Below are 12,119 nucleotides of genomic sequence, written 5' to 3'. Positions count from 1 at the left end.
TGAAACTCTTAAAGAAAGACTTTCTGTAATTTATTTCATTAGTTACCGTAGGGTTTTCTCTCAAATTTTGACAAGGGCAACAATAAAAACTATCCAGGAAAATGTAAGAAAGAGCTGTTACGAAGAAGGGAAGGAAAAAAAGGCTGACTTTTCTAAATCAGTTAGGTTGCAATTTGCGAAGTAAAAGATGACTTTAAAAGATATGCCTATGGAAAGGAAGTATGAGTTTTGTTTTTCTTACTTGGCTCCTCCTTATAACTACACTTAGAGTCATAATGAAAACTGTGGCGTTTGATAGTTTTCCTCTTTTCACTTGAGTCTGTCTGACTGAATTATATCATGTTAAATCTGGTATATAGTGTCTCATTACAGTCTCCTAATACTAAATTACTTTAGCATAGAATAAGTTAAGGCTTCACAGTTATTGGATTTCGTGGTGTTGGGACTAGTATCTGGGAATTTCAAATTTGGGTTAAAGTAGGAGTCAGATTTTGGAAAATATGATAGCAAAGCTTGCTGTCACCTTGGGTAAGTTATTTAGTTCTCTAAGCCTCATTTTCTCTAGCTCTGTTTCATAAAGTTCTCATAAGGATCAAATACTTTTTTTTTTTTTATTCAAATTTAAGTTCTAGCTTTACTATTTTGAGTTATGGGAACAGTTAGCAGTGGGGGAAAATAATTGCAACTTCACAGGGTTGCTGAGAAGTAAATGGTATAATGCATACATTCAACTTTACCATTAAACTGTTTTCAAATACTTACACTTTTAAAAAGATACAAAATAGTACAAATTCCACAGGGCTTCAGATGAGGCATGTATGTTAAAAGGCTGGCTAATTCTCCCTCGCCTGCTTTTTCTTTTTTTAATCAGTATATTTGATGTTTAGGCTTTAACATAAACATGATTATATGGCCTTGCATTCAGTTCTTTTTTATCCAAATTTATTGAGGTACAATCACTTAACATACAATCATTCAAATTGTATAGTCAGTTGTCCACAGTATTGTTATATAGTTGTGCTTTCATCACCACAAACTTTGAACATTTTCATTACTCCAAAAAAATAAAATTAAAATAAAAAAGAAAATCCAAAATAACCCATTCCCCTCCTTCCCCCATTGTTCATTTACTTTTTTTAATACAGTTTAATTGAGGTATATTCACACACCCTTCAGTCATCCACAGTGTACATAAAGTTATTCAAGCACCATCATATAGTTGTGCATTCATCACCAGAATCAATTTTTGAACCTTTTCCTTACTTCAAAATAAAAATAAAAGCAAAAAAGAACACCTAGTGTTTCCATCCCCTCCATCCCACCTGTTCTCCATCTAATTTTTGTCCCCTTTTTTCCACTCAGTGTCCATACACTAGATAAAGGGAGTGTGAGCCACAAGGTTTTCACAGTCACACAGTCACACTGTGTAAGCTACATAGTTATACAGTTGTCTTCAAGAATCAAGATCACTGGGTTGTAGTTTGACAACTTCTGGTTTTTCCCTCTAGCCATTCCAACACATTGAAAACTAAAAAATGATATCTGTGTAGTGCATAGGAATACCCTCCAGAGTGACCTCTCGACTCCATTGGAAATCTCAACCACTGGAACCTTATTTTGTTTCGTCTCTCTTCCCCCTTTTGGTCAAGAAGATACTCTCAATCCCACAGTACTGGGTCTAGGCTCATCCCCAGGAGTCATTTCCTACATTGCCAGGGGGATTTACACCCCTGGGTGTCATGTCCCACGTAGAGGGGAGGGTAGTGAGTTCACCTGCCGAGTGGGCTTAGAGAGGTGGGGGGGGGGGCCACATCTGAGCAAAAAGAGGCTCTCTGGGGGGACTCCTAGGCACAATTATAAGTAGGCTTAGCCTCTCCCTTGCAGCAACTAGCCTCACAAGGGAAAGCCCCGAGATCGAGGGCTCAGCCCACTAAATTGGCTGTCTTCAATGTTTGCGGAAAACCAGCAACAGCCCAAATGGGGAAGTCCAACATTTCCACATTTCTTCCCAGTTCCTCGGGGAGGGGAGAGGGGAGCAAATACACTTATATTCTCTGCCCATATCACTCTGGAATATATCAGGATTTCACCCCAGCCTGTACAAACCTACCAAATCCCACTTCACATTCACTGCTCCCTGCACCCATGGTGTTCAAACAAACACGGATCAAATACTTTTAAACCTTTTATGTCTGGTATATAATATATACTAACTGGTATCAAATATTATCTGTAAACACATAGAGACAGCATAAAGTTAAAACATGGACCCTGGAAGACAGAGAAAGTATCTCTGAGGAATGTGAAAGGCAGAGAAGCCATACCCTCAGGACACTTTTTGAGTGGTGAGAAACAATTGCCCAGCAGAATCGTAGAATGGATTGGCAGAGGGCCAGAGTTAAGTGTACTGCAAAAGGGGGATGATATGAGTGAATACCTCCTCCCCTATTCTAGGTACAGTGCAGACAGGCAACAGTCACTCCAAACAAAACACCAAAGAGCATCTTAAAGGAATGTTAGTAAAACATTTGTGGATATAGAGCATTTTGGTCTGGGTGTGGTGCCCCACAGTAAAGCCCTACTAACTCTGGCATTACCATGAAGCAGTTAAGTAATCCTGCTTAGAACTGACAGAACACCTACTGTTACAGCCCGAGGGGACTTTGCCAGTCAAAAGACCAAAAAAGATGCCTAGCATTTTCTGAAACATGAACTTTATTTGGGGCTTACTCACAGAGAGGCAGAAATCAAACTTTTTTTTTCCACCGGGGGGGGGGGGGGGGTAACACTTCCACAGGGAAGTTGGCTGTGCACTTGAAACAGGACAGCAAGCCAGTGGGAGAGCATCCTGTGACATGGGGGTGGTGCAGGAAGGAAAGAATTATAGGATGGGGCTTTGTAAATAACGACAAGAGTGATAATACTTGGGGGCCAGGAAGCAGGTAGACTGGATTAACGTTCTTGCTCTTTCATGAGATGAAGAGTTTCTCACCTCCTGTTTACTTCCCATTTAAAGTTACAATTTATCCTTTTTCTCTTTACTGGTTTACAAAGATGATAGGTTAAACATTAGCCACCTAGGTCACGCAGACTGCTGTGCGCCAAGGTCCACAGTCCTGTTTTGTTCAGGTCAGGGGCTGCCACACCTGCAAAAAGGAAAACTATAACCAGAAATTACAGATCTATTTAGATGATACCAGAGCAAACCATACTTGGTTCTCTCATGTTAATTAAAACTGGCAGCCAGGGATCACCAGACATAAGAGAACCAGGAACATTGAGGGATAGAGTAGGTAGACCTAATAAGTAAGTAAGCTTGCAGATTAGGAACAAAACAGATAATTCAAAGAAGAGGAGAAAAAAGATTTTAGAACTCCATGCAGAAGGATTTGAAAATTCATCCCTTAAAACAAGAACAGGGTATTAGGAAAAAAGGATCAACAATCACTGGGGAAAAAAAAATAGCTCTTAGAGTTTCTTAAAATGTGATAGCAAAGACAAAAACATTAAATAGATAATAAAATTCGGAAACTCTCCCACACTTAAAAAAAAAAGACAAAATAAAATTGAGTATTCCAGGGGCTCTAAAATAAAATGTGAAGAAAGTACTTAAGAAATAAGAGCAGGTTTGTTCTAAAGTAAAAGTAGAATGTGTCTCTTGAAATTCAACGGGCCCCTGAATTTTGAGCAAAATGAGTAAAAATGACTTGTGTCAACTTTCTACTTCCAGCATTGACTGAAGACGACTAAAAGAGCTAGACCATATGTTAAAAAGTAGCTACAAACAAACGTAAAAATAAAAAATAGTAGAGAATACCTGACATAAAACAAAGAGGCAGTCAGACTTTGAAGAGGTGGCTTGGAGTGATATCTGACCTAGGACATTTACCACAGAAAAGGCAACTGATTGATCAGGACTCTCTTTGCAATAGACCCCCATGAAATGGTAAAAGGTATGGAGTCATGCAGTGGCTAGGAGCACAAACTCTTGGTGTGTCAGATTCCTTCTCCTCTGTTGGGACTCTTCCAAAGGACCATTTCCCATCCTTAGAATGTAGCTGAGAGAAGAAGCTGCATGGTGTTAGTTCCCAGGCTTTGAATTTAGTCCCTACCCAAGGCCAGCATAACAACCTTTGTTAAGGATTGGAGCCTTGACAGGCTCACTTTGAAATAGATGTAGACTGGCTGCCTCCTCTAGGTGACCCAGTAAAATCTCAAGCCTTGGCCCTGGAGCACCCTCAGATGTCTAGCAAAGAAAAGAAAAATCATCTTTAGAGAATGGTTAATAACAACCTAGATCTCAAATTATTTTTAAAAATAATTTTTCAAGTATGGAGTCAAGCAAACAGTCAAGGATTATGAGGCAGTCTTAAAAGTCAGTCCAAGCCAGAAACAACAGAAACAAAACCACAGTAGCTACAGATGTCAAACACGGGCTATATGATAGCCATCTTTGTTCATAGATAAAAGTCAAATTAAGGGTTCCAGTTTTGGGTAAGATGGAATAAATACATGCCACCCTTCGTCTTCTACTGAACTCAACTATAAAACCTTCACAGAATGAGTGACCCACCTATTTGAGAATTCTGAAAAACAAGTAGTAACAGGCAAATTAAGAAAGAACAACAGAACTCAAAATATCACCAAAGGGACAATAAATTTACCATTTTCCCCCTGTGGTATCCCTTGGCTGAACTCAAGGCAACCTTAAACCTGGAAGTTAGTAATGTAGTTCAGTCAGAGAAATCCAGGAGAAGCCTGGCTTGATGAGCTCCCAAAAAGTTAAGAGTAGAGGAAATCCCCCGGATTCTTCTCTACCATTTTTTCCCATTCTCTTAGGCCCAGCCCCCAAGCAACCCAGCAATAGTGACAGTGGTCTGCAACAGAAGCCTGCACAAACCAAAATTCTGAGGGAGGGGAAACTTTTTCACCCTTCAGTGGCATTGTGTCCAAGAAGGCAGGACCAACCCCATTTTTTTTTTTTTCCCCCAACTCCCTGTCCTTGTGCCTCTTGACTGCCAACACACTGTAGTAGAGAGTTTCTCTCGATAGGTCTAAAGAACTGGCAAATGCCCGGTAAATGGTGGAGAGGGAGGAGACAACCCCGTAAAGTTGTTTATGAACTCCTAGGCTTACCACCATTCTACATGCGTGGATCTGATCCTAAGTAGCATACCATAGACTTTGAGAGCTGACCTAACAGGTAGACTTCTGCTAGATTCCAAACCGACTACTAGGTAGCATAAAGCAGACAGATCAAAATAGCACTGCAAAGGCTTTGAAAACAACACTGGAACCACAGAAGTCTAAAATAAAAATGCCAACATTTCTCCATAGAATATAAATAGGATGCAGAGTTTTTTTAGCTTTAACAAGGATCTCTTGTTACAGTTTTCTTTGTATTTATTTTTGGGGGGTTTGCTGAGCATTTAAATTTGTGCATTGGTGTCTTTCATTCATTTTTGAAATACCTTGGCCTTTATCTCATCAGATATTGCCTTTGTCCCTTTCTGTTTCTTTTCCACCTGGAAGACCAGATACTCATATGTTAACAGATTTGTGTTCCATATATCTCTTACCATCTGTTCTCTTCTTCCCATTTTTTTTTCCTCTTTGCGCTTCAATTTGGATATTTTCTAAAGACCTGTCTTTGAGCAAACTGTATCCATGCTGCTGTTAAATCCATAATGAGCTTAATTTTTTAATTTTAGAGTATCCATTTGGAATTCTTTTGTAGACCAGTTTTCTGTTGCACTTCATCTTTTCATCCATTTTATCGCTTTTCCTCTATTTTCTTTAACATATTTATAATCTTTATTATAAAATCATTGTTAACTCCAAAATTTGAATCTTTTCTTTTTTGTTTCTCCCCTTGATTATCAGTCATATTTTCCTACTTAGTATGTCATAAATTTTTATTGTATATTGGACATCGTGTATAAAAGAATTTTATAATTAATATTTTCCTGCAGAGAGGATTTGCATTTCCTCTGTTTAAACAGTTCCATTGCATTATGTTTTGGTTTGCTAAAGATGCCAGAATGCAATATACCAGAAATGGATTGTCTTTTTCAATGGTAATTCATTAGGTTACAAATTTACAGTTCTACGGCCATGAAAATGTCCAAATTAAGGCATCCAGAGAACGATATCTTGACCCTGAAGAAAGGCCAATGGCATCTGGGGTTCCTTTGTCACATGGGAAGCCACATGGCAGCGTTTGCTGGCCCTTCTCTCCAGAACAGCTCTGCCTTTTATCCTCTCATAAAGGACTCCAGTAAAGATGATTAAGACCCACCTTGAATGGGCAGGGTTATATCTCCTTGGAAACAACCTAATGAAAAAGCCCCACCCAACAATAGGTCTGCTTCCCACAAGATTGGATTAAAAAAAACATGGCTTTCCTGAGGTATATAACAGATTGAAACCAACACACATTATCATTATCTCTTGAGCTAATGTCAATTTCATGGACATTTTAGGTTGTTTAGTTTTTTATATTAACAATGTAATAAAAGTCCTTTATACTGTCTTTCCTTTTATATTTGTATAAATAGATCTATAAGATAAATTTTTCAAAGTAGAATTACTTCTGACGGACATTGCAGAGTTTCCGTTCTAAATATTTAGCCCAGTCTACATTTCATTCATCAGTTTATAAGAATGCCTCAGTACTGGGTATAATCAACTTTTTAATGATTGATTTGCATTTCTTTAATTCTGAATGAGGTTGAAGCAACTTTTTATATCTTTTTTTACATTCATTTTCTATAATTAGACTCTTCACTTGCTAGTTTTTATAGTTATTCATCTTTCATTGATTTGAGTGCCTTTTAAACAAAGGACAATATCTTTTTGTCTTTAGGGTTACAAATATTTTTCCCCATGTTCTCTTTTGACTTTTCTTGTTTTATATACATACACTCATATATACACACATATACATACATGTAGAGAGACAGAGATATTTTTAATATTTGTGTGGATCAGATTTTGCAACTGAACACTAAACTGCGTTTTACCGTGTCAACTCGAAAGGTTTTTTTTTTATCTGAATCTTATAAACGTAATAAGTCCTTTGGTGTTGTAGAAACTATTGCTTTCTTTCATCCCAAAACTAACAGAAAAAATTACAGTTCTCTGTGGTTGGTTTTTCAGTGGGTACGTTTATACATTTATAGCTTTTCTTCTGTAAAGGTACAGAGTATACTGTTCAGGGCTACATCTAATGATAAGTTAAGTGTTTGGCTCTACAGCTTATGTGGCCATGGACCTTTAAAATCTGTTCTCAAAAATATGCAGCTTCCACTTCTCTTTCACTTAGTTCGCCTAAGCCGCATGACTTTCCAGTAGAGTTATCTCCCACTTTAGCATATGTATCTTTTTAGCATTTTTTTTCTCTAGCAGCCTATCTGTCTTATTTAGGAACACACATTTAAAACAACAACAAAAAGCTTCTTTACATGACATTACTTAATGAAAAGTAGGTGGTACAGATTTTCCTAACTGAAAAATGAGACACTGATAGCTTCAAGATAACATAGCCTTATACAGATTTATCTTTCTTTCATCTGATCCCAGGGAAGTATAGCCCCTCCCATAAGGTGAAAATCAGGTCTAGGCAAAGAGATTGCTAGACAGGCAAGTTCCCAATGCACCTGCACTCATTAAAAAGAAAATAACTCACCAGTCTTAGAGTTAATAAAAAGGATTCCTAAGATATGATTGGTTGTTTACTTCAGACCACTCTAGTGAATGTTTATCAGCAGTTTAACTTTGCTGGGTAACATAAGCCTTAGAAATATGACCTTGAGGAAGTTGTTATATATTACCAAATCTAGTACTATGTTTTAGATTTAAAAAAAGGGGGGTGGGGGGCAAGCAAGCAGGTTCAGCAAAGCTCTACCCAGTTTTTTTAATGACTAAATTTTATAGAACTGAGCCTGACAATTGTACTTAGAATTTCATCTCAAGTGTTTTATATTATGGTAAGGAATACCATAAATAATAGAATCTAAATATGTTACTATAAAATTCAAACAGATAAGCAATTATATTGCCTATTACCTATATAGGAACCCTTGGGCTCTTCAAACATATGCTGACAAACCATCTGCTTCCTTCCTCTTTCCCCAATAACTTCCTTTAGTCACTCTTTGGCAGCATCAGAAATAGAGGCAAGTGTAAAATCTGAAGAAAGAAGTAGGTACAGCTGATGAATAAAGGATGGGTGTAAATTTGATGATTAATGAATGGAGTTGCGAAAGGCCAAATAACAGCAAGTGACTGTGTTTATCCTTAAAATGTTTGTTGATGAAAAGCTTTCTAATGAGAAGAAAAGAAATGACAAGTTTTATTTATTCCCACAGTATTCAAAGAATTACTTGGTAGGACTGAACAAGACAAAGCTGGTATTCCGCATATTCCCAAAATTGCTGAGAAAAAAAGTAATCGCCATTCAATCCAGGATGTACCAGGAGATATTGAACAAACATCACAGGAGAAAGGAAATAAGAAAGTTAAAGCAAATACTGTTTCAGGTGGAAGAAACAAAATCAGAAAAATTTTGGATAAAACTCGATTTAGTATCTTGCCTCCAAAACTATTTAGGTAAGTAATTCCAGCTGTAGTCTTGTAGGAATTTTCATACTGACTGTAAAGATTTTATTTTGCGGGTGGAGAGTTTGGGTAGGAATTTTTTTTTAATACAACTAATGCATCATAAAAATTTCAAGCAATATATAAATATAAAAGAATAAATTTGAAACATCTCCCCCTTACTTTCATGAAGTTAAGACTGTAGGTTTGGTGTATGTTCTTCCATTAGCCTTGTTTTGAGTTTTAGAAAAGACTATCAAATTTTGTTTTGTAAAATCTCTTTTTGTGTATTTTTTGTCCATTTTCAGTCCTCTGAACTGCAGGTTTGGACACCCTAAATCTTGAGACACATTGCTACCAGTTTTGTTTGTTTTTAGTAATCTTTCCCTTTCTGGCACTATTTATTCCCTCCTGAATTCTAAATCTGAACTTCTTAATCAAATCTATTTTCTCCTTCCAAGATAGGATATCACCAAAACTGAGTAAAATTTCAAGATTTTAAATGTAAATTAATGTCTGTAAAATACTGATGTAGTCAGTCCACTGAGAATGATTGAGAATGGCTCTAGTATTTATTATAGTTGGCTGCTTCTTGAAGCAATCACAAAAGTTCTAATCAAGTACAGTGCTTAGCACATGGTAGGCACAAAAATAAGTATTTGTTGAATGAGTTAAGACAGTGAATGAGTCTGTGAAAGAAGAAAACATAATCAAAGAAAATATTTATTGGACACCAGATAAGTTCCTTGCAGTATGCCAAAGAGAGTCCCTACTTCTAAGGAATTCATATCCAGGAACCTTTTATTTACCACACATTTGGTATACACTAGTCACAATGCCCAGAGAGACAAAGATGAGTAAAACAAGTGTTTTTTTCCCTCCAAGAACTGATGGTCTAAAAAGGAAAGCAGGCAAATGGCAAAGTTCTCACATTATAGAGTGAGAAATGTCTTGCTGTGTTCAAAGGCAGGAACAACCTTGGTAGGTTTGAGTAGGGTATGTGTGTGCCTGGCTAGAGATGAAGTGAGAGGTAAATATAAGTGCTAGGTTATGAAGGACCTTTAATATTATACCAAGGATGTAGACTTTATCATTTCACGGAAGATATATGATGTGATAAGATTTGTTCTTTTAGCAAGACTACTTCGGTTCTGGCTGCTTTGGGGTTGAGGGTGCAGCACACAGTGCCAGTGATAGCAAGGTCACCAATTAGGAAGCAACTTGAACTTGATGTCAACTTTCATCTTTTACATAGTTAAAAATCTCAAAAGATTTCCTGAACAGAAAATGCTCTTCTTCCTGAGTTCTTATTTCCATTTAGGGAAACATATTTGCTCGTCATTCAATTTGGGACTCACAGAGGATTCAAACATCCTGTGCTCTGTTCTTAGTGTCACTCATTTCTCAAAAGTTCATTACGTATTCCTTTCTTACAACCCCTCTCTTTGAGATGAGTGGTTGGTAAAGACTGTAGCTTTAAAATATTAAAATTATTTAATATTGAGCATCCTGTAATGTAACAGCAATGCAGCAAACCTGTAAGAAAAGACTTGTATTCACAAATGGGAATTGAGTGAGGAGAATATTAGAGGGTGACAGTTTTGGATGACCAGGAGTATACATGAAGGAACTGAGGAGAACTGAAGTCTATATCCTTCTGAACTAGAGGACCAGGAGGCAGAAGAGAAGTTATAAGGAGAGTTCTTTAGGAGGTAGTGCCCTGAATTCCATTTCTCAAAACTTGTTGCATTTGGCCTGGAATGCATATATCTCTTTAAACTGGTTCTCATTTTGACCAGTGGCACGGTTGTGACATAGCCAGTCTCATTGAGTTGTATCATCTAAAACTAGAGAACATTGTGATTGTAACTGACTCAGCTTGTTAATGTCACATCCCAGCAAGGAAAACTCAAGTTTCAGGCAGGTAATACCAATATCTATTTCCACAGTATCTCCTTTGGTAGTGAAAATTAATTACTCCACTTACAGCAAGAGGCATGGAAATTGAGGTAGCCATAAATCAGTTTGATATTTTCAAGCATTACTACTTTATAATGGTAACAAAAAAAAAAAAAAAAAAAAAAAAAGGAAAGTAGAAATGGTTTTACTTAAACTCAGAAGAGATTTTTCTTATTTAATTTTTTTCGTTTATTTATCAACAAGCCTCTATTGAGTCTCTTGCTTTGTACCAACAAGAAGCTGTGAACTAACTATGAGTACAAATTTGAATAAGATACTGCCCTTCAGGAGTTCATATTAAATTTGCTGTGTCTCTAAACATGTTTTCAATAAAGTAAAATGCTAATAATTTCAGCCACATAATTAAAAAAATAGATTATTTTAGCAGAAATTATAAAAGTTTCTGGAGCCTGTTTTTTAGGGAGAGCTAATTTGTCATTTTACCTTTCAGACTGGTTGCTTTTCATTTTTGAGACTTTATGTTCTATTTCTTAGCATTTAATCCTTTGATATGAATTGAGGCAACCCCTTATGTTGCACAAAAGAAAATTATCCTTAATGTTAAAGAGCTCTAAAAAAATCAATCAGAAAAACACTAAACAGTCAATAGAAAAATAGAGAACATGAGTCAGATGATCAGCATTGATAATAGTGAAGGATGTACAATTTAAAACAAGATACCATTTGTTTCATCAAAGTTTGACAAAGAAAAATCAGGGTCAGAATTGATAAGGTAAGATAGATAATAAGTTTAGGTTGCTGTGGGAAGATAAAATGATACAACCCTTCTAATAAAGCATTTTGGCAATTTTTTTATTAAGAGCTTTAAAAATGACCATACTCTTTGATTCAGTAATTCTATTTCTGTTAGTAATTAGATGAAGGTATACAGATGTTCTTAATTGTATTATCTATAATAAAGCAAAATTGGAATACCCTAAATGTCCATCCACAAGGGATTGGTTAAATAAATTGTACTATACATCACAAAGTGTGACTAGAGGGAAAGATATCAAAATGTTGATCATGGTTATATCTAAGATTTGTTTTATAGGTAAATTCTTTCTTTCTTTCTTCCTTTCTTCATTTTTCAAGTTTTCTACCTTAAGTATTTGACCAGTTCAATTCCACAATTTCTGAGGATGTCTTATATGCCAGAACTCTTTGGAGGGAGTCCTGGGAACTGTGAGACTCAATTTCTACCTTTAGGAGCAGTCATTTCTTTAAGATTAGGGAATGAGTTGTCATAGATATTCAGTAAGCATGTTTGTGTTTGTGATAGAGGCAGAGAAACAATGTAAAGAATGAAAACATCATTGAAATAAGAATGGATAATACCAAAATCCCTAACCAGGACATACCTTAAATGAAAGAAAGTTCCTGAAAATTAAAAGTGGGAAAAAAAAACAACTGATTTTGAATAACAATATCTGTAAATTAGAAACAGCAGTGTGGTTTTTGCTTACCTGAGAATATTTCAGAATTTGGTAAACTTGATCTTTTTTTTTTTAATTCACTTAGCCTTTATTTCATTTTCTTTAATCACAGATTGCCTAAAAAAA

At 36.2% G+C, this 12,119-nt stretch overlaps 1 protein-coding gene across 4 annotated transcripts in view; it reads left to right on the top strand.

Moving 5' to 3' along the window:
• The window catches only part of RAPGEF6 (Rap guanine nucleotide exchange factor 6), a 279,739-nt gene that overhangs the window by 207,786 nt on the left and 59,834 nt on the right, over window positions 1-12,119 (top strand). For all 4 annotated transcript variants that reach the window (XM_037802240.1, XM_037802242.1, XM_037802243.1 and 1 more), the window contains one exon: window positions 8,370-8,610. In XM_037802240.1, coding sequence (XP_037658168.1) covers window positions 8,370-8,610 — 241 coding nt within the window. The remainder of the gene's footprint in view (window positions 1-8,369; window positions 8,611-12,119) is intronic.

Source organism: Choloepus didactylus, chromosome 13, assembly GCF_015220235.1.
Source record: "Choloepus didactylus isolate mChoDid1 chromosome 13, mChoDid1.pri, whole genome shotgun sequence".
NCBI lineage: Eukaryota > Metazoa > Chordata > Mammalia > Pilosa > Megalonychidae > Choloepus > Choloepus didactylus.
Note: the sequence above shows the minus strand (reverse complement) of the source record. Positions and strands in the feature narration are given on the sequence as shown.